At 34.7% G+C, this 24809-nt stretch overlaps 1 protein-coding gene across 4 annotated transcripts in view; it reads right to left on the bottom strand.

Annotated features, from left to right (window-relative positions):
* CDH9 (cadherin 9) overlaps window positions 1-24809 on the bottom strand; it is a 95452-nt gene that overhangs the window by 33681 nt on the left and 36962 nt on the right. For all 4 annotated transcript variants that reach the window (XM_039220139.1, XM_039220140.1, XM_039220142.1 and 1 more), the window contains exon 2: window positions 3956-4250. In XM_039220139.1, the coding sequence (XP_039076070.1) occupies window positions 3956-4250 (295 nt within the window). The remainder of the gene's footprint in view (window positions 1-3955; window positions 4251-24809) is intronic.

Genomic DNA, 24809 nt, shown 5'->3' with positions numbered 1-24809 from the left:
GTATTAGTAATGTCCAGGCTTCTTTTTACTCTAGCATATTAACTATATTACAAATAGAATAAAAATTAGAAGGACCCTGTTTTTACAAAAAAAAAAAGGCAGAAAATTGACCTGTAATTTTTTTGTGTATGTGTAAGATATAAATGATTATCAAGTGTCTGGGCCTCCCTCTAAAATATAGTTAACATAGTCATATATGATTATATCTATTGATAAGCTACATATTATTTGTTGCACATAAGTAAATCAGTAGATATTTTCCCCAAATTAAGAAAGTATAGATTCTGTCACGTGCAACACTATAATTTAACACTATTCTGTTAAATTTTATTTTACAAAACTTAAACCACTGTCTTTTAACTTTATCACAATTTTTTATCTTTAAAAGAAAAATATTTTTAAAAAGCTAAACCTAATGGAGTATATTAATGGGCTTTTCTGATATCTCACTAATCACTATAAAGATTCAAATTATGCTTGTAAAACTATTATTGATTAAAGCCTACTCTGTATCCCTTGGGCAAAATTAGTTTGTATGACCTTTTCTAGTATACTACATAGAACTTTCCAAAGTTTGACTCCGATTCTATGTAGATTTTAAAATTCTTTAGAACAGGTAAGTTCCGTATTGGCCATGTCACATACTTTAAAACCCTATGTATGTTACACAGTCAGAACTGGTCTGATTTAGTTGTAGTGAATGTTTCTCAAAATTTGCATATATATGCTTATGCAAAATCTAAAATTTTATTAATTGTACGTTAAGATTAAACTAACAGCTCATTTGCCATCAGTATATTTGAATACTAACAAAGGAATCTAGCAGCAGTCTTTATGTTTTTTCAAAATTAATTAGCGTAGAAAACTTGAGCTCTTTCTCTGGAGGCTTCTGTTTCCTCAGCTGCAATGGAATTGATATGTCCTGTGAGAAGACACACTACAACTCACTCAGTCAATCCCAGGCTTACTCCTTGCCGTTTAAAGAACACTCACTCGTGTCCTAGCCAGACCAAAGCAGAAAGAATATATTATAATATAATATGTATAATACAACAGAATACTGTAAGGAGAATTAGGAGGAACTTCATGGAAGACTGTGGGCGAGAAGAAGGGGAAAAATAATCGAGGAGAGGGAGGGAGGCAAACCATGAGAGACTCTTGAATGCTGAGAACAAACTGAGGACTGATGAGGGTGGGGGGAGAGGAAGGGGGGTGATGGGCATGGGGGAGGGCACTTGTGGGGATGAGCACTGGGTGTTATATGGAAACCAGCTTGACAATAAACTATTTAAGAACAAAAATAAAATATGTGTTTGGCTTTATGTGACATAATTCTTTAAAATGGCCAGGTTAACTCTTTTGGGCTCATTTTTGCTTATTTCTCCAAAGAGGTGATTAAACCAAATGTAGTATCTTATGTGTGTGTATGATTTGTACATTTATATTTAAAAATAGATACACATACAAAGTCTATCAGTGGGCCAAATGAAACAGTTAATACAGTAATGTCAATCTTAGACTAATAGTAACTTTCTTCCATAGATAGGATCAAGATTTATCTGTAACTTTTAAGTCTTTTTTTATTAATATAAAAGTCTGCAATAAGACCCATACAGCTCTATGTTGTGTTTTTTTATTTTGTTTTGTTTTTTGTTTTGTTGGAATTGTAGACAGAGAGGCAATGCAATTGATAATGACCCAAATTCTCATTTGTTTAACTTTTTAAAAAATGTTCATTTTTGAGAAAGAAAGAGAGACACAGTGGGGAAGGGGCAGAGAGAGAAGGAAACACAGAATCTGAAGCAGGACCCAGGCTCTGAGCTGTCTGCACAGAGCCCAACAAGGGGCTTGAATTCATGAGCCATGAGGTCGTGATCTGAGCCGTGTTGGCTGCTTAACAGACTGAATTACCCAAGCGACCCAGTCATTTTTAAGACTGCAACAATAAGAAATTGTACTGTTCACAATTTAAAATTTATATAAATATAGATAGCTGTCCAGGTAGGGCTTTTTGGACAAAATAACCTACAAGCCTTCTTCCATGTATAAACTTATGTATTCTGTATTTTAAGGGTATTGTATAAGTAAAGATTTTTTAAATAAAATATACTTGTGCTTATTTTAGGTCTGATCTTATTACATATTTGCTAAATATTAATATAACTTAGATGACACAGAATATGTTTGAATTAGATAAATGATTGGAATATACAGAATAAGAGATAATATTGCATTAAACAGCTCAAAATAATATGAGATTAAATACAGGTATGGGAGTTTAAATATTAATAGTCTGATAAATAAATATTCTGGTATTTAAAACGAAGTAATTCTTTGAAAATTTTAAAAGTTATTTAACTATAAATCAGTTATTATCAAAATGTGTCATATTCAAATATCTATCATCCAAATTATACTTTTTATTCCTGTAGGCATATCAAATCTATTTCAGGGAGGATAAGTGAAAGTTTTTGTATTATTAAGTGTCAAAATACCTGGCAAAATAACATATATGCAGGACAAACAATAATGTCTTATAAAAGTTACAGGGTGTTAACCAGAAAACCAAACTATGCTAGAATACTCATCAGCAGGAAGTTGAAATGGAAAGTATAATTTTAGATGTATCTTCATCTCAAATATAAGCCCATAAAGACATCATGATATATGTCTACATTAGCCTACTGGCTGACCTTGTGGATCAATCCAGTACTTTCCATGGATCTATACCAAGCTAACAGATTTTAAAATATTAAAGAAAACACAACTCATATTTCATCCCAGGCTTTATGATTTCATAGGACCTCTATCTAATTTGATAAATCCCTTTCATATTATTGGAATGAATACCTGAAAGACAATAAAAATGCCTGTTTTCTCAGGTAGATGAGATTTCATTTAAGGTGAAAGGAAATAACTTCTTTACAAACCCCTGGTTCTTCTGGCTAGATGACACACACACATAGTTAAGAAAGCTTTTATATCATTCACTCAGTAAAGATTGATATCATCTTGTTTTTCTTCATAAAAAACTATTTTAGACTGAAACATGTACTAATTGTAATAATGTCAAAGTTAATCACTGAACACTAATTTTGAAATAATATCCAACAACATAATATCAAATTTTGAAAATCAGTTGTATATATTGGATATTATAGCAAGTTTATATCACTTCTTTTTAAATATGTAATGACTTAGTAGCTCTTATTTCATTAAGAAATTTAAACATACACATACAGATAAATTACATAATAACAGAATGTTATTTAAAATTGTGTGCAGCCTTAAAAACAAAACAATTATTTTCAGGTTGCATGATAAACTATTATTTGGTAGTAGAACACAATAAAATAACATTAAAAGACTTGGAATATTGTTATTAGGCTACCAGGTTATTTGCTCTTAATTCAGTTGCTTAATCTTTCAGAATCCTGGCTCCTAATTAACAGAATAGGGATTTAAAGTTCTATTTCCCATGCCTTCCACATGAAACTGTTTCAGTGATCAAATGAGATGATCAAAAGAAATTTGTCAAATGCCAGTATTAGTTGTTATGCAAAATAATGCAAGCAAAACTATCCAACACTGCTGACACTATTTGATATCCTTTTTCTATTTCAAGCAGATATACATTCATCTTGATTGCTATTTGAATGGTAGTTGAGTAGAGGTGAAGGTGTGGTAGAAATGTGATGAAATAACTATTCTGAGTAATCATATTTTTAGATCATATTTTTAGGTATCATTTTAGGTATAAGTTACAACATAGTGGGAATCATTAAAATATATACAATTGAAAATAACTAGAAGTGAGCTAGTTAAAACTAAATAGTAGTTTTCAGTTATAGTTCTTATCTTGAAAGAACCATATATGGTAACTGTATGCCCATAATTATTACCTTAGCAAACAAACAAATAAAATATTAGTTAACATGGATTAACATGTACGTACCGACTCCAGACATTTCAGGAACACTGGCAGTGTATAAGTCCTTTGTGAATTTTGGTTCATTGTCATTGATATCATGGATTTTAATAATAAATTCAGATTCAGGCTCCACCTGCCGCCCAGTCTTTCTGTCTATAGCCTTGGCACGAAGAATGTATAGGGATTTTTCTTCTCTGTCTAATTTCTTTGCAGCATGAATATCTCCTGTGTTTTCATCTATAACGAACAGACTGCCAGCCCCATCTCCTGTTAATATGTATTTTAAATTTCCATCTCCTTTATCTTGGTCAGTGTGAAGCTTCAGAGAGGCAGAAAAGAAAAGTTCTATAAATACATGCATTTCTATTACAGAAAAAAATTAATTTTGGCACATATCATCTAATCTCCACATAACATCACTAAAACAATGATTTCAGTGGGTATCTTAATTTTCAGGTGAGGATACTAAACATTTCAGTTTTATCATTCTCAAAAATTTTAAATAATTACATTTACACATCATAGGGGACTAAATTTACAATAAAATAAAAATGAATATATCTTTAGAAACACAGCGTTGCATGGTTCAAAGATTTACCCTGGAACATTAACAAAGAAAAAACAAAGTTCCATAAACCTAGAACCTGAGTATAAAATATTGATATCTTCCTGATTACATTTAGTGTCTCAGAGATTATGTGAGACTTTCTGAACTTTTCATGATGAGTTTAGAATATATACCATAACTGCAAACTGACCTTACCTCCCATCAGTATAATATTTGTAGATTCAGAGGCTCTGTGTTCAGAGAAACCAGAGAGACAGAATTTTATTTCAAAGATTCTTCTCTATGTGATTTTGGGAGGGTACACTTTCAATAGGATGTCCTTCTTTTTCTTTCTTTCTTTTTTTATTTTTAAAATTGACATATTTTATAGACTTCTTTAAAATTCAAGTGATACATAAAAAACACAGGGCTCTTCCACTGGCCATATACATATTTTTTTTCATAAATTATCTTTCTTCTGATACAAAACCATCTAAAAAATAGACTACTTAATGTAGGAGACAGTCCACTGAGTTCTTTAAACAAACAGATCATGTATTCACAGAAATTTAGAATTGGAAAAAGTCTTAACATATTTTCAAACCTAACATTATTCTGAAACTTGAGTCTTAACTAGCCTGCCCTGTGTTTCTTCTATCATATACTCCACAATTCCCATTACTTCCTGGCTCCACCTATTTCTGTGTCCCATTCTATCTTTGAATTATTTGACTATTTAAATAGTTTTTTTTTATGGTAGCCAAAATAACAAACTTCAGATGCATATTTCACTCTTCTTTACTTTTAATCACAATGCCAAAATAATCATATGCAGTCTTCTCTGAAACCCCTTCTCCCACCCATCTCCATGTCCCCATCTCTATGGCTATCACCCTGGTTTTGTCTGCATCATATCTTATCCGGACCACTGTAGCAATCCCCTAATTGATGTCTGCCACTCCTCTCACTCTACTCCAAAGAGTTCTCCATTCTAAAAATGATTTTTCTTTTCTTTGTTTTATATTTTTTTTAAAATTGTTGATGTATTTTTGAAAGAGAGAGAGCAGAAGCAGGGAAGGGGCAGAGAAAGAAGGGGACAGAGGATTACAGTGGGGTCTGTGCTGACAGCCTGATGTGGAGTTTGAACTCAAAACCTTGAGATCATGACATAAGCTGAAGTTGGGTGATTAACCAACCGAGCCACCCAGGTGCACAAAGAAGGTGATTTTCAAAGTCACAAATCTGGTCATGTTACCTCTTAGCTTAAAAACCTTCAACAAGGTACAGTGCAACAGAAACATGAATCTGAAGTCTTACAAACTTGGGTCAGACTCATGCAAATTTTTGTGTTATAGTGGGCAAATTGTGTGTGTGTGTGTGTGTGTGTGTGTGTGTGTGTGTGTTTAAGCCTGTTCTATTAAAAGACACAATTGTGTTTTAAAAAACAATCTTTACTTTTATTATTATTCTAATTGTTTGGACTTGATCACCTTGTTTTTACATCTTCCGTAATCTTAATCCTCATCTCCAGATACATCTCTGACACTTATACCCACTTCGTTACCATTCTATAGCAACCAATTGCATTGTTTTTGTCTTGTTCTATTTTCTTCACTTCCCAGAGAAAACTGTTGCAGTTTTCATTCTTGATGTTTGCAAACTTTCTTCTTACCCCTTAACACTCTTCTTCTTCTCTGCATTGTCTCCTAGTTAAATATTATATTTCATTTAAAATCAGGATGACTTTTTCTACTCTTTAGATTAGAACATAATATGCCAGCTAAGTTGTTACAAAGCATATTTCATTGTCCTATTATGATATTCATCACATTTGATGAACTGTTTACTGTGCCCACTAAATTATAAAATCCCAAAGAGAAAGATTGGTATTATTCTTTTAAATTGCTAGAATTTTATTGAAGATGACACAAAAATGGAAAGACATTCCATGCTCATGGATTATAAGAACAAATATCATTGAAATGTCTATACTACCCACAACAATCTACACATTTAATGCAATCTCTATCAAAATACCAACAGCATTTTTCATGGAGCTAGAACAAACAATCCAAAGATTTATATGGAACCACAAAACACCCTGAATAGCTAAAGCAACCTTATAAAAAAAGAGCAAATCTGGAGGCATCCCAATTCTGGACTTCAAGTTATATTATAAAGCTGTAGCAATCAAAACATTATGGTACTGGCACAAAAATAGACATATAAATCAATGTAACAAAATAAAAAAATCCCAGAAATGAAACCACAAGTATATGGTAGGTTGATCTGACAAAGCAGGAAAGAATATCCAATGGGAAAAAGACAGTCTCTTCAACAAATGGTGTTGAGAATACTGGACAGCAACATGCAAAGGAATGAAACTAGACAACTTTCTTACACTAAACACAAAAATATTCAGAATGGATTAAGGACCTAAATATGAGACCTGAAACCATAAAAAATCCTAGAGGAGAGCATAGATGTAACTTTACATGGACCATAGCAACTTCTTACTAGGTGTCATTAGAGGCAAGGGAAACACAACCAAACATGAGCTATTGGAACTTCAAGATAAAAAAGCTTCTGTACAATGAAGGAAACATTCAACAAAACTAAATAGCAGCCTACAGAATGGGTGCAAAGATACTTGCAAATGATATTTCTGATAAATTGTTAATATGCAGTATAAATAAAGAACTCAACACCCCGAAAATAATCCAATTAAAATAAGCAGAAGACACAAAGAGACATCTTTCCAATGAAGACATGCAGATGGCTAACAGACATATGAAAAGATGCTCAACATCACTGATTATCAGGGAACTACAAATCAAAACTATGAGTTATCATCTCACACCTGTCAGAATGACTAAAATCAACAACACAGGAAACAAGAGGTGTTGTCAAAGTAGCAGAGAATGGGTAACCCTCCTGCACTGTTGATGGGAATGCAAACTGGTGCAGCCACTCTGGAAACAGTATGGAGTTTCCTCAAAAAGTGAAAATAGAATTATCCTACAATCCAGCAACTGCAGTACTAGGTATTTATACAAAGGATACAAAACTACTAATTTGAGGGAATACATCAATCTGAAATTTAAAGCGGTATGACCAACAATAGCCAAATTATGGAAAGAGCCCAAGTATCCATGTCCAATGGTGAATGGATAAAGAAATGATACTTAGTGTATATATACATATATATAATTACTCAGCCATAAAAAGAATGAAATCTTGCCATTTGCAACAATGTGGATAGAGCTAGAGAGTATTATGTTTTATGCTGAGCAAAGTAAGTCGGTCAGAGAAAGACAAATACCATATGATTTCATTCATATGTGGAATTTAAGAAACAAACAAAAGAACATGGGTGAGGTGTGGGAGAAAGAAAGGAATGCCAAGAAACAGACTGTAAAGAACTGTGAAGAACAAAGTGTTGGTTACCAGAGGTGAAGTGGGGGTGGAGGGGTTGTGGATGAAATAGGTCATGGGGATTAAGAGGACACTGTGATGAGCATAGAGTGTTGTATGTAAGAGTTGAGTTGAATCACTAAATTCTAAACCTAAAACTAATAATACACTGTTTGCTAACTAACTGGAATTTAAATCAAAACGTGAGAAAAACAATGTCAATGGAAATTTTACATATATACACATAAATACAAATTTTTAATTTTTTGTATACCCTTCTTATTAGTGTTCCATGTATTTAACATAATTATAAGATGTCAATGTAAAAAAAATAGCCAGGTATTTTGTTAGAAAGATGAGTTTATTCAGGAAGAGCAGAAGAACTCTACTTCAGGACAAGCAAACTGTCACAAGCTATAGGCAAATCTGAGACAAAGGAAAGATCAGCTTTGTTAGATTTTAAGAGGAAACTGAGGAAGATTGTTTTATTTTATTTTTTTAAATGTTTTATTTATTTCTAGGAGAGAGAGAGACAGCGTGAGCAGGGGAGGGTCAGAGAGAGAGGGAGTCACAGACTGAAACAGGCTCCAGGCTCTGAGCTGCAGTCAGCACAGAGCCCGACGCGGGGCCAGAACCCACGAACGTGAGATCATGACCTAAGAGAAAGTCGGACGCTTAACCGACTAAGCCACCCAGGCGCCTCTGAGGAAGATTGTTTTAAACAAAAGTTGATTGGAGAAAAACAAGATTTTGAATTTGTGCCAGTTTCTCATTGGCTGCAAGTGATTAGTGGGTTGTTGCTGGGGCAGGAAGAGATCTTCCTTCTTTCTGCAGGTTATGTAGGCTGCAACCAGTGGTACATTGGGAGATATACACGTGTATATACATTTATATTTGTGTTTACGTATTTTGAAAGAGAGCGAGAATGCAAGCACAAGTTGGCGAGATGTGGAGAGAACGAGAGACAGTTCCCAAGAAGGCTCTCCACCATCAGAGCAGAGACTGATGTGGGACTTTGACTCATGAACTGTGAGATCATGAGCCAAGACCAAGAGTAGGACACTTAACTCCCTGCACCGCCCAGCCGCTTCCGGAGTTATGTTTTTATATCTTACTTAGATTCAAATGCCAATGGAAACCGTTCACTTTTCAAACATTTCTTCTCATTTAAACTATTTTGAAGTCTGAAAAAATACTCACCCAAACATGGTAATTGTAATCACTACACTTTTCTCTGAATGATTTTATATTTGATTGTAAAAATTTCAGGGAAACTTCAGTATTAAAATTATGCTGCTGGGACTGAATATGATGTCCAGAGAAAAATTAAAATAGTAATGGAATTATAAGATTTTCAGAATAAGTTTGTGGTCTGAAAATATTGAATTTTAATTACAAAATGAAATATTTGCAACAAAATGATAATATTATTTTAGTCATTCATATGTTGAAATCATAATTTAGATTTATATCCTATTCCTATCTATACTAATTCCTGCCACGATATTTTATGTGTACTCTTTATTCTCATAATTTAAAATGTCATAAGAAAACAAAATAAAATACCATTTTAAAAGAATTATGTCACATAAAGTCAAACACATATTTTTTTTTCTTAAATAGTTTATTGTCAAGTTGGTTTCCGTATAACACCCAGTGCTCATCCCAACAAGTGCCCTCCGCCATCCCTATCACCCCTCTTCCCCTCTCCCCCATGCGCCCTCAGCCCTCAGTTTGTTCTCAGCATTCAAGAGTCTCTCATGGTTTGCCTCCCTCCCTCTCCCGGATTATTTTTCCCCTTCTTCTCCCACTTCATCCTCCATTAACTTCCTCCTAATCCACCTATACGTGCAAACATATGGTATCTGTCCTTCTCTGCCTTATTTTCCTCAACATAACACCCTCAAGTTCCACCCATGTTGCTACAAATGAAAAGATTTCATTCTTTCTCATTGCCATGTAGTATTTCGTTGGATAGATAAATCACATCTTCTTGATCCATTTATCAGTTGATGGGCACTTAGGCTCTTTCCATGATTTGGCTATTGTTGAGAGTGCCTCTATGAACATTGGGGTACATGTGTCCCTAGGCATCAGCACTCCTGTATCCCTTGGGTAAATTCCTAACAGTGCTATTGCTGGGTCATAGGGGAGTTCTATTGTTAACTTTGTGAGGAACCTCCACACTGTTTTCCAGAGGGTCTGCACCAGTTTACATTCCCACCAACAGTGTAGGAGGGTGCCTGTTTCTCCACATCCTCGCCAGCATCTATTAGTCCCCTAACTTTTTCTTTTTAGCCCCTCTGACCGGTATAAGGTGGTATCTCAGTGTGATTTGATTTGTATTTCCCTGATGATGAGGGATGCTGAGCATCATTTCATGTGTCTGTTGGCCATCTGGATGTCCTCTTTGGAGAAGTGTCTGTTCATGTCTTGTGCCCATTTCTTCACTGGATTATTTGTTTTTTGGGTGTGGAGTTTGGTGAGTTCCTTATAGATGGCCCTTTTTCCCATATGTCATTTGCAACTATCTTTTCCCATTCCATCAGTTGCCTATTTTATTGTTTCCTTTGCCATGCAGAAGCTTTTTATCTTGATGAGGTCCCAATAGTTCATTTTTGCTCTTGATTCCCTTGCCTTTGGCCATGTGCCAAATAAGAAATTGCTGTGGTTGAGGTCAAGGAGGTTGTTTCCTGCTTTCTCCTCTAGAGTTTTGATGGTTTCCTGTCTCACATTCAGGTCCTTTATCCATTTTGAGTTTATTTTTGTGTATGGTGTGAGAAAGTGCTCATTTCATTCTTCTGCATGGTGCTGTCCAGTTCTCCAGTTCTTCAACCATCTGTTAAAGAGCCTGTCTTTTTTCCATTGGATACTCATTCCTGCCTTGTCAAAGATTAGTTGGCCATACATTTGTGGGTCCAATTCTGAGTTCTCTATTCTATTCCATTGGTCCATGTGTCTGTTTTTGTGTCAATACCATACTGCTTTGTAGTAGAGGCTAAAGTCTGGGATGATGATGCCTCCTGTTTTGTTTTTCTTCTTCAATATTACTTTGGCTATTCGGGGTCTTTTGTGGTTCCATACAAATTTTAGGGTAGTTTGTTCTAGTTTTTAGAAGAATGCTGGTGCAATTTTGATTGAGGTTGCACTGAATGTGTAGATTGCTTTGGATAGTAATGACATTTTAACAATATTTTTCTTCCGATACATGAACATGGAATGTTTTTCCATTTTTTTGAAAACACATATTTTAAAGCAGTGTCTTCAATTTATAATTTTATTTTAAGAAAGAAAACTCACGATTCTTATTGTCTGGTGCAATCTAACAAAAATGCTGTTTTAAAATACTGGATTTTTCCATCATATACATTATTAATTTTCAATTACACACAGTTGATAGAAACCAATAATAAAACCTATCATAATATAAACATAAATGTCTTATATATGAAATCAACACTCAACAATTTTATAGAATCAAAGAAACAAAATAAAGTAGAAATCTTATGACTATTGCTTACCTATTACAGAACAAAGCTCATGTAAAATCCTGAAGAAATATGAGTACCAAAATATAGTTATATTCTTCAGATCTCAATGTACCAAGTAGTCCTCCTTTCATAGAAATAACTTATTTGTTTCTCCTGAACTTGAATAAGACCCTGATAGCCCAATAATTCCTAGATAATGTTTTAAAATACTCACTATTATTGTCCAACAGTTTCATGTTTTGTACAAAATCAACAGTACCATATTTTTGCCAGCTACAGTTGTTTTTAGAAATTTGAAAAAAAATATTAAATGTACATGCAAAATAAACTAAAAATTTAAATTATGTCTCTGATGTTTCAAAACATATATACCCCCACTGAAGTGGTCTAGAAGATATACCTTTACCACTACTAGGAGAAATAAATTTGCATGGGAGCCCAGCATCACCAAAGAGCTTTGTGATCACTCGCCTTTGTAGGCCATAGCTTACCATACTGACTGCAGTCACTGAATTGGGAAACCTAAATGCAATTGGAGTAATTAGATCTCAGAGTGGCTGGTGTCAAGTGGCAGCACTCAATTGCCAATAAACAAAAAGCAAAAACAAAACAACAACAAAACAGTGGCAAGATTACCATAAAGGACAATGTAGTCAAAGCAGCAGTCAGAATAGTCTGACTCATTCAGACCTATGACATTGTCTAGTTGATCAGTTGTGTTCCTAGAAGTGCAAGAAATAGGAAGAAGTCTACCAAATCCTCCCCTGATCTGTAAAAGCAGAAGAGTTCAAAGTAAAAAAAAAAAAAAAAAAAAAAAGACTAACTTGAACCATAAAAACAAGAGTCATGACTCCTCAGTCCATCCCCAGACTTGAGCCAGTTAAGAGAACTACACCCTTTACATGAAAGGGATGCTCAAGTCTTCTTGAGGAAGGTCTCCAGTACATGCCCAAACATTCATACTATTAGGCTTTCTCCTGGACTTCCCTGAATGGGCCTATGCCTTCTACCAAGGTCACTGTGCACTGGAAAAAAAAAAATCAGACACTTAGGGAGTACTGGACAATTGCTCTGAATTTTCATTGACTCCAGGAAACCCAAATCAGTGTGATCTGCCAACCAGAGTAGAGGTATGAGGAAGTCATGTATTGATAGAGTTTTACCTGATGTCTGTCTAATAGTGGGCCCAGTGCAATCCTAAACCCATCTGCAGTAAATGATAAATTGCTATATCTGTCCCACCCTCCAAACAAAACAGAAGCACAATACTTAATGGTCTTTAGAGGTAGCATATTTTTCATTTGTGTATGTTATTTCTATCCATTTACTGAAACACCTGGAAAGCTCCTAGTTTTGAATGGGGCCCAGTACTTGAGAAGATAGAATGACTTGTTCTGTGTATACAGGTCAATCTCTTTCCTCAGTCAGTTTTGTCATTTCTTAGTGGGCTCATGAACAAAGTGGCCATGGTGGCAGGAATGGAAGTTATACATGGGTTTAGCAACATGAACAGCCATTGAATAAGGACCTTCTGGCCACAGTTACTGCTGAACGCCCAATGTGCAAACAGTATAGACCAACATTAAGCCTCCAATATGGTACTATTTCTTGGGTGATCATCCAGCTTCCTGGTCACTAGTCAATTATACTGGAATGCCTCCATCCTGGAAGGTAAAATGCTGGATTTTTAAAGTCTATTTATTTATTTTGAGAGAGATAGAGAGCATGATTGGGAAAGGGCCAGAGAGAGAGAAGAGAGAGAGAGGAAGTAAGAGAATCCCAAGAAGGCTCTACACTGCCAGCACAGAGCTCAATGTGAGGCTCAAACTCAAGAGACTGTGAGATCATGACGTGAGCAGAAGCCAAGAGTTGAACATTTAACCTACAGGCACCTTGGGACAATATTTATCATCATCATCATCATCATCATCATCATCATCACTTCTGGAATAGACACTTAACACTGGATATGTATTTGCCTTCCCTGCACACAGTGATTCTGCCACAATTACCATCCATAAACTTACAGCATGTCTTATGCATCATCATGGTATTCCACACAGTATTTGTTCTGATCAAGGAAATCACTTCACAATGAAACAGTGTAACAATAAGTAGACATTCTTGGGGTTCACTGGCTTTACCATGGTCCATGGTCTACACCATCCTAAGCAGTTGATTTGGCACAATGATGGAATGACCTATGGAAAATCTGTTATTGTGACATCTATGTGCCGATACCTTGCAAAGCTGGGGTGGGTTAATCTTGAAGGTTGTTTGTGCTCTGAATGCATCCAGCAAATGGTGCTGTTTCAGGATTCACAGGTCCAAGAACTAAGGAGTGGAAATGAGAGAGGCATCTCTCACTCTTACCCCTAGTAACCCACTAGCAACATTTTTATTCTCCTTTCCTGAGACCTTATGCTATCCTGGCCTACAATTCTTAGTTCTAGAGAGAGGGGGGAGTTTTTCCACCAGAAGACAAAACAATAATTTCGCTGAATTGTAAGTTAAGATTGTTGGACTCCTCATTGCCTCTGAATCAATAGGCAAAGAATAGAGTTACTGTATTGCCAAGGTGATTTGTTCTGACTATACAGGGAAATGGAGGCAAGGAAGAGTATGCTTAGAATACAAGAGATCCCTTAGAGTATCTCTTAGTATTACAATGAAAAAAGGGGCACCTGGGTGGCTCCATCAGTTAAGCATCCGACTTCAGCTCAGATCATGATCTCACGGTTGAAGGGTTCAAGCCCCGTGTGGGGCTCTGTGCTGACTGCCAGCTGGGAGCCTGGAGACTGTTTCAGATTCTGTATCTCCCTCTCTCTCTGGCCTTTCCCTGCTTATGCTCTCCCTGTCTCTCTCTCTCTCTCTCTCTCTCAGAAATAAGTAAAACAATAAAAACATTTTAAAGAAAATGAATGAAAAACTACAATCACCTAGTCCATAAAAGACTATGAGTGTTTCAGACCCTTCAGGAATCAAAGTTTGAATTGCTCTGCCAGATCACTACAACCAGATTAGGTAGTTGCTGAAGGCAAAGGGAATAATACAGAGTTGGTAGTAGAGGAAAGTAGTTACAAATACCAGGTATTTGTAAGTTACATAATGTGTCTAGTTACTTATTTTGTTGTGAGTATGTTCGTGTGTATGTTTTTATAAACACAACAAATTCCTTTGTTTTTCCTATCTCTCTTTCCTTTATCATGTAACATATGATACATGAACTTGATATCATAGTATTTAAATATGATTAATTTTACATTATTGTATTTATGTTACAGGTTATTAAGGAGAAGAATACACATCAATAAAGGACTATACCTCTTCTGGGAAGGGGTTAGCGTAATCCCAGTTGTGTGCAGAATAGTTGTATTAGGTTAGGCAGAATTATGACCTTTTTATTGTCTTTCTTTGAGATTATGCATGGTTTAAGGAGCTGTGTGTAAGTGCCAAGTTAAGAGGAAGTGACCTTATCATGGTTAATTTTATGTGTCAGACTGACTGTGCCATTGGGGCTCAGATATTTGGTTAAACATTATTCTGAGTGTATCTGAGGCTGTTTCTGGATGAGATTACTATTTGAATTGGCGGGCCAGGTAAAGCAGCTTACTCTCTCCATTGTAGATATGAATCATCCAATCCATTGAAAACCTGAGAGATAGAATTTGCTTTCTTTGCTGGACTGTGTTTGAGCTGGGTCGTTGATCTTTTCCTGTCTTTAGATTTGGGCTGGAACATAACACTTTCAGGCCTTCAGACCTGCAGTGAAACTATGTCATTGGTTCCCTGAATGTTAGGCTTACCAACTGCAGATGTTGGGACTCCCCAGGCACCAATACTCCAATATATATATATATATATATATAGTATATATTGTATATATTTATACATACACACACACACACATACATATATACCTCTGTATATATACATAAACACTGTATATATATATATATATATATATATATATGTATATACTGTAGACTACTACAACAATTGAAGGCAAAATTTGCAAAATCCAAACAAATTGATTCCTAATCCATTTTCTTTTATGAATGTAAGGGTTTTTTGATTGCCTGCTTGTTTAAACTTTTATTTAAAGTGTTTATTTTTATTTTTATTTATTTTTTTATTTTGCACGCATGAAAGGGAGAGAGAGAGAGAGAGAATAAGTAGGGGAGAGGGAGAGAGAGAATTTCCACACCCAGCATGGAGCCTGAGAAAGGCTCCATCTCTCAACCAGGAGATCATGACCTGAGCCTAAAGCAAGAGTGGGACACTGACCTGACTGAGCCACCAGACACCCCTGTTTAAAGTGTTTTTCATTTCAAGAGTATAGGGTTCGTCAACTCTTATTATCAATGATCTTCACATATCCCTAAAAAATATATTTGGAATTTTCTAACTTTGTTCAATTTTTAATGAGGAATACATAAGAGCTATAGCCAACAGTTACTAAAAATCATTATTTTTATAACATTTTTTTAATAAAATGTTTTTTTATAAAAAAACAATTTTTATAAAATTATAACATAATTTTATAACATTTCTGATGTTTTAATAATGTTAAAATATGTGTCCATATTTTTGAAAATATATTATTTTCGAAAATATATTATTTTCAAAAATAGTATGTTGTGCATCAGTCTTCAAGTAGATTTTTCTTCTTTATTTCAGATAAAGTGAATTATCTTTAAATTTACTTGTATTAAGTATTGGCCTTATAACTAATAATATGCAGTTTTGGTAAGTGAAAAATATAAGGCTACTGATATGCAATATATTCATGCCATAAGATGTCCAGTTTTGACTAATGATGCATTAGGTGGACTTACCCTCTCATAGTAAGCAACTACAAATCCGGCCAAATTACACGAAGTCGCCGTTTTCAGGAATTGTACAACAGAAGAGACGCAACCAAATGAGTTATAAATTCATTGTAGCATTCTGCCTGGGGAACGTTTTACTGTAGGGATGTGGAGTATGTACAGAGTAGCATGTGTGCCGGCAGAGGAAACAGAGATTGGAATTCAGGGCTGTTGTTGCGGCAGCAACTTGCTAGACAGGAAACAAAGAGGAGAGAGCCAGAGTGCGCCAGTCAGAGCATCTGTGTAAGTATAGTAGAATCACAGAGTGCACATGTCCACAGAGGGTCAGCATAGAAAATTTCTGGGGGTCTGAAATTTTAATAGAGAATTTCACCCATTATTACAAAGAAATGGAAAGAGAGGAGTTTAGGCACAACCAGAACGGTTTGGTCTTAACTAAATATTGTGGGTGCTAAGAACTGAGAAAAGCCTTAGGAGAGACGACTGTGTCCACGAGAGAAGAATACATCCTAAGAAAAAAAAAATAGAGGTACCTCGCTGGCTCAGTCAGTAGAGCATGTGACTCTTGATCTTGGGGTTGTGAGTTCAAACCCACATTGGGTATATAGCTTCCTTAAAAAAATCAGCAGGATTTAATAAAACTTAAAAAATGAAAATTCTTAAAAAATAGACAAACTAAAATAGACCCATTCAAACAGTTCTTAAAACAATGTTTGACAAGAACACTGTATGATCTACAATGTCCAGAATATAGTAATACAGTAGTCTCCATCAATTACTAAGTTCCAGGAGAATGTGTTTTGAAGTCTCTCTCTCTGTCTCTCTCTCTCTCTAAATTCCCCAATGGAAGCAGAAACACAGACAATACCAGTATGTGAGCTACTAACAGACATACATGTAATTGGAATAATGTTCATGCATTTGCAGTTGCAAAAGGCAGGAAAGAATATGACAGAATATTTTTAAGAGATAATTGTAAAAAAAAAATCTTAAAAACACCTGAGGAATAAGTATAAGTTTAGGGTAAAAAAATATAACAAGAAAGACAGCTGATTTCATATTAGAAATAATGAAAGCCACAACTGTTCAGTAAAAATAACCTTCAAAAATTAAAAGATAGTATTTTGAGAGAAAAAATGCTGAGAGAATTCACTGCAATAAGACTTTCACTTCAAGCAATACCAAATAAATATCTTTAGGCTGAAAGAAAATAATGCTAAATTGAACCCTTGACATAAAGAAAGAAATGAGTATCCTTCATGAGAGCTAAACAGCTGGTGTAAGAGATTGTTTAAAAGTATTTTTAAAAGAAAAATGGCTGTTTAAATCTTGTATAACTTCAACATATTATAAAATTTATATAGCATACTAAACATAACGTACATAACAATAATAGCAAAGTAAATGGAATTCTACTTTCACAAAGTTTTAACATTATGTGGTAATGACATCATATTCCAGTTAGACTTGAATAAGTTAAGGATGGATATAACCCTTAACCTTATAATCCTTTTATAATCCTCAGTGTAATGCTAAATAATACAAGGAGATAAAGCTAAAATGGCAACTGTGGAAATAAAAGGAAATACTAATCAGGAGACAAACAGAAAGATGAGGAGAGAGAGAGAGAGAAATCTTTTTCTATAAACAAAGGCAAGAACCAAGAGGTAAATGGTGAATAATTAGAACAAATGTAAAACAACAAGGCCAGCAGTAGATATAAACACAAACGTATTAGTGATTACATCAATTCTAGTAAGCTAAAACCTCAAGTAAGACGACTATTAGTCTCCACTAATAGTGGAGATAATTATATGTAGAGTCTTCAATATGATAGTACAAATGAATTTAATGGTTTTTTTTTTTTTTTTTTTTTTTATTTATTTCTAGGAGAGAGAGAGACAGCGTGAGCAGGGGAGGGTCAGAGAGAGAGGGAGTCACAGACTGAAACAGGCTCCAGGCTCTGAGCTGGCAGTCAGCACAGAGCCCGACGCGGGGCTCGAACCCACGAACCGCGAGATCATGACCTAAGCGAAAGTCGGACGCTTAACCGACTAAGCCACCCAGGCGCCCCAATAGTACAAATGAATTTAAAATAAAGAAGTAAAAATGTCATAAATACTAATTATAAGGAAGCATGTGGGGTATATTAAAATTAAACAAAATAAACTTTAAGAAATAAGTTTCTTCTTTAAGAAGAAACTTAACGCTAAAGGGGACATTATCTCAGAAAGATATAACAATCATTATTGTACATGGAGCTAATAATAAATTTCAAAGTGAACACTTGTCATAAAAATAAAAGAAGTTGTAGACAATCCAAATCACAGTAGGATTTTATTATGGAAATGATTGCTTTTTATTTCTTACAAGAAATTAATACATTGGATAAATATAATTGAAATAATGAGATTTTAGAATAGATATTACAGTGAGTCATAATACTACCCCCATATCATCAGAACAGCAAAGAACAATACATATACAAATAATAGGCATGTTCTTCTAATACTGTACATGTATATTAATAATGTTTTTAGAAATTTTTTTTACTTACAGAAAAATTATGAAGATATCTCTATCTCTTCCCACATACCTCACACCTAGTTTCAGTTATTAACCTCATATTATGATATATTTGTTACAATAATGAACCAATCATGACAAATTATTATTAAAGTCTATAGCTTATTCAGAGTCCCTTACTTTTTACCTCATATCCTTTATCTGTTTCACATTACATTTAGTCTTCATGGTTCTTAGACTCCTTTGTACTGTGACAGGTTATCAGACTTTCTGTGTTTTTTATTATCTCCATAGTTTTGAAAATGTATGTCATGTATTTAGTAATATATCCCTTTATTGGGACTTATGTTCTTTCTCATGATTATACTAGTATTATGTGTTATATGGTGAGAGACCACAGTAGTGAAGTGCCATTTTCATCACAACGTTTCAAGGGTATATCTGTCATCATGATATATCACTGTTGATGTTAACTTACAGTGTCTGCACTATACAGTTATGGTATTTCTCTCTTTTCTTACTAGATTCTTTTTTAAAAGTGTATTTCTTTCTTTTGAGAGAGAGAGAGCAGGTACATGCAAGCAGGGGAGGGGCAGAGAGAGAGGGAGACAGACAATCCCAAGCAGGCTCTGTGCTGTCAGTGTGGACCCGATGCAGGGCTCGAACCCATGAGTGTTGAGATCATTGCTTGAGCTGAAACCAAGAGTCAGATGCTTAACCAACTGAGCCACCCAGGCACCCCTTACTGCATTCTTTAAAAAGAAGACACTATGTTCTGCCAACATTTAAGGAGTGGGGACTTATACCTATTTGAAGGGAGACTATCTTCATCTATCATTTGAAATTTCTCTCCATGGGAGAATTGTTTATTCTCTCCTTTTTACTTATTTATCGTTATTTATTTATATCAGTTTGGACTCTTGGATTTTTTAAAAATATATTTTGAGTTATTGTCTAACACCAGTGTATTTCATTGCTCCAAGTTTTTCAGTTTTGCCCACTGGGAGCCCTTACAGTCAATTTTTGCATTCTTTTGCCATATCTCTATCTTTGTTGTGTGTTTTTGTCTGTGTGCAGTTCCTTAATTTCTGGCAATGCAAGATATGCCATAATCATCTTGTGTATTTCTTGTGGTATTCGTAGAATCATCCATTTTTTCAGGAAGCTTTAGTTCCCTTTATTGGAGAATGGCAGTAGAAATCAAGATGAGAATGCTAGATATGTTTACTGCTACTAGGGTGTTGTTGCTTTTAGAACCTGTAAGCTGACCAAACATTGAAACATATGGTTGACCACTAGTCTGAGTATTTACCTACCTATATGACACCAGTTGTATCAACATAAAGTTCATTTTGGTATTTATATTTGCATATTTTAACACACTAATTTGAGTAATTAGAGAACAAAAAGACAAATAATAGTAAAGATATAGAATATTTGGGCAGTGCTATTAACCCAATCAGTCCCAATAATACTTCAATAGCACAAAACCCAGCATCTGCATAATATGCATTCTTTTCACATACACATGTAACATACATCAGATTATGCTATATATTAAATTGTGTGGGAGCTGAAAATATCTGGCCCACTTCCTATTAATGTAGGCTCTGTATTATGTTTGTTTTTCCCCACATATATATGTATATATGTACATATATAAAATATCTTGTGTAATATATCATATATAGAGTTAATACTATCCTTATCAAAATTTTAGTGTTACTATTTACAACAAATTGATAAACTGAAACTAAAATTGACATGAGAATGCAAATGACCTGTAGTAGCCTGGACAATTGCAAGAATAAAAAAGTAGAACTTATATTGTTAAAGTTCAAAACTTCTTCTAGAATTACAATAATGAAGAGAGTGAAGTACTAAATAGACAAATGAGAACAAAATAGGAAATCTAGAAATAAACTCACAGATACACTGGACTTTAGAAAAAGGTGCCAATGAAATTGTTTTGTGGAAGAATTCTCAGCAAATTCTGTAACAACTCAATTGATACCAGTATTTAAAAAACGAAGAAACTTCATTCATACCTCACATAATCCACAAAAAATAATTTGAGATATATTTCAAACTTAAATATGACACCTGGGGCAAAAAAAGCAGCATGGAAAAAACATGACATTGATTTCATGATATTGAGATAGGAAAATATTTCTTTTACAAAATCAATAGGTTCTAACAATAAAGATAATAAAATAATATTTTATTTAATAAAAATTAAAATATATCCATCAAAAAACAATGTATTTTGATGCTCTGCTGTTAACTACACAAACATTCAGGTCTTTTTGGAGGAATGACCTTTTTATCATTATGTAATGTTTCTATTTATTCCTGATAATGTTCTTGTTCTGATATTAGTTGTGTCTGAAGTTCATCTAACTATTTCAACTTTCTTTAGATTAGTGTTAGCTTGGAATATCTTTCTCCATCTCTGTACTTTTAATCAGTCTAACCCACTTTATATTTAAAGTGGGTTCATTTTAGACAATATATAATGGAGTTTTGTATTTTTTATCACTCTCTCTCTACCACTGGTATGTAAGACCATTCATGTTTAAGAGTTTGATTGGTATTACTGATTTAATATACACCATATTTGTAATTACTTTCTATTAATTACTGGTTCTTTATTTTTTGCTTATTTTTCTGATATTTTTCTGCTTTTTTCCCCCTGGTTTTATTGAGCATTTTATGTATTCCATTTTCTCTCTACTCTTAGCAAATCAATTATAAGTTTAAAAAAGACAGATGTGAAAGAGCTTTAAATGTATGTTACATTTAAATGTAAGTGAAAGAAGCTAATCTGAAAAGACTGCACACTGAATAATTCTATGTGATATTCAGGAAAGGGCAAAACTTTAGAGATAGTCAAATTACCACTGGTTGCCAGGCATTCAGGAGAGTGAGGGAGGGATGAATAGATATAACACAAAGGATTTTTAGGGCAGTTAAAATACTCTGTATGACACTATAATGGTGGATACAAGACACAATTCATTTGTCAAAACCCATAGAACTGTACAACACAAAAAGTGAATGGGAATGTAACCTATGTACTTTAGTTATAATGTAACAATATGGTTAACATCAATTGTAACAAATGTACCACACTATCGCATGGTGGTAATGGAGAGGGAAAGCTACTTTCTGATCTGTTTTTCAGTAAACCCAAAACTGCTCTAAAAAATGAAGTCTATTAATTAAAAACAAAACAAAAAATACAAATTTATAAAAAAAAAAAGGTACATGTAAAGAAAGTGAGAAGCCACAGACTGCATAGTACAAGTATAAAATAGCAAAGGACTCATATTTCTAAATATGAAAATACTACAAATCAATAAACAGAAGATAAACTTAGCCAATACAAAATGGGTCAAAGGAAAACAGGCATTTTCATTAAAGGTGATACGTGAAAAGTCAATAAACGTAAAGATGTTCTCAACGGTATTACTCTTCATCAAAATGCTTCAACTGTGAAAGCTCAGTGGGGAGTGCTACACATATTCCAGAAAACCTGAAATTAAAAACTAAACTGAGAAAGAAAGGTTGTGCAAAATGCTGTTCAACTTGAAAGGTAGCTGTTTCACAGATCTGATATATTCTTTTGCATTTTCTAATAAAATCAATTATATACTTTCCCTTAGACCAAGTATATGCATTCTTTGTTATGTATCTATATGCCAACGGCCACTTTAAACACTTGCATAAATTTGTTCATATAGGTTTTATTTGTAATAGTCTGACAACCAGAAGTAGAAATGAGAAATTATTACTGTGACTAAAACCATTTTAAAGAGCCTTATGATTTCATTGATATAAGTTCAAAAACAAGCAAAACTGAATTCCGATAAATAAATCAGAGTCTTGGTGTATTAATTAGAAAACTCAAAAAAACACTTTCAGAAATGATGGACAGTCTGGATACCTTGATCTGAAAAGTAGTCACTAGTGTGTGTGTATGTGGTGTGTGTGTGTGTGTGTGTATACCTATAAACATGTATGACATTATCAGGCTCTTGAGATTAGCTTTACACTTTATCATGTGTAAATTATGACTTAAAATTACTATAAAATGGTGATTCTTAACACAGAAAGCAGATGACAGTTCATAAAGGCAATGGAATGCCAAGGCAGTGCCATAGTCAGATTTCTGGTCCTAGCTATTTGAGTGTATAAAATGAAAGGATGTGTTGGGGCTCAGCCAATCACTGATGTGCTGGGAGATAACAAATGCTCCTGGCATCCAACAAAATATCTAATGTGTCAAGAAATTCATCCAATATCAACAGAAAAAAATTGCTTGAAAATTGCTGTGGGTAAAGCTCCCAAGTACAAGGGCATGACATAGCGTATATCACATGACCTCTATTTGCAGCTGAGGGGTTACGAATATGTGTTACGGGGGCTTGCCACTGATTCCTAGTTCAGTTTTATTAATCAAATAAGAAGTGTAACATCAGAGGATACATTTAAAGGATTAGAACAACAATGTGGCCTGCTTGGGTATATTTCTTCTACCAAAGCTACAAGTTTTTATTCAGTTACTACTCTATAGATAGAAGCAAGCAAACAAATTTTGTAAGCATATTACAGTACTTGTTACACAGAGTGAAGTGCTCTATTCAACAGGCAATTGAAACCCTTTTTATTCAAAACAGATGACTGAAAAGGCTCTATGGGTTGTCTTAATAGTTTAAATGAACATGTCCTTAAGCTTGAGTGTGAGAGGAAGTAAAGTGAGGTCTTTATTTTTTTTTTAAATTTTTTAATGTTTTATTTATTTCTGAGAGAGGGAGAGACAGCGTGAGCAGGGGAGGGTCAGAGAGAGAGGGAGATACAGAATCTGAAACAGCCTCCAGGCTCTGAGCTAGCTGTCAGCACAAAGCCTGACGCTGGGCTCGAACCCACGAACCATGAAATCATGACCTGATCTCTTAGGCCAAAGTTGGACGCCTAACCAACGGAGCCACCCAGGTGCCCCAAAGTGAGGTCTTTAAACTAGAATTGTTTTAGCTTCTAGAGGAGGAATGGACAAGGAGGGAATGCAATTACAAAACACTTCATGTTTCCAAGAAAAATTTTCTTCCATTCTTCTTTATCCAGTGATGTCACATCTACTTACAAATGTTGTCTATGTAAAGAATGCCTAAGGGCTCCTGGGTGGCTCCATCAGTTAAGCGTCCGACTTTGGCTCAGGTTATGACCTCACGGTTTGTGGGTTCAAGCCCCGTGTTGGGCTCTGTGCTGGCAGCTAGCTCAGAGCCTGGAGCCTGCTTCAGATTCTGTGTGTCTCTCTCTCTGACCCTCCCCTGCTCACATTGTGTGTGTCTCTCTCTCAGAAATAAATAAAAATAAACAAACATTAAAAAAAAACTTAAAAAAAAAAAGAATGTCTAACACCTAATGTTAATGTCACTGAATTTACCAGTGCATATTTTTAAAGGTATTTTGGGATAAGTCATAACACCAACCCCTGTGGCCTAATTAGGGCTACCTACAAATGCAATTTCATTATCAAGCAGCAGGTCTTGGCCAGTATTTCCTACCTGCAAATCCCAAATATGCCTAGAGATGAGGGCAGGGGTGGAGGAAAAGTGTTAGTAAAGCAGCTTTTATTACCAGCTCTGTAGGTAAATAAAATGCCTGGTAAGCTTAAAAGTCAACCTTAGGTGGAAAAGTAATAAACAGAAATGGGAGCCATACCAAATGGAAAAGGCATTCATAAGAAAAGATTAATCAACCAAGAAGATAGGTAACTATGCAATTTCCAGGTGAGCTTCTCAGAGCAAGAGAATAAGACTTTTACTTATCCCTCTCAGATCTAATGATAACCATTGGCGGGTGGAGAAAGAAACATCAGGACTTGTTATTCACACAGAAGAAATACTGAACTCACACTTATCATGCTTTCACAAAAACATATGTGCTGATTTGTAAGCACTGGCCTCGTTGTTTTAAATGTTGCTTGGTACAGGAGGAGCCCACCTGGAGATTCTAAGTAGGATTGAAATAACATTCCCAGAAGGTTGCCAGCATGATGAAAATGT

This window comes from Hyaena hyaena, unplaced genomic scaffold, assembly GCF_003009895.1.
Source record: "Hyaena hyaena isolate Hyena2069 unplaced genomic scaffold, ASM300989v1 scaffold_864, whole genome shotgun sequence".
NCBI lineage: Eukaryota > Metazoa > Chordata > Mammalia > Carnivora > Hyaenidae > Hyaena > Hyaena hyaena.
This window is presented reverse-complemented; position numbering and strand designations above follow the sequence as displayed.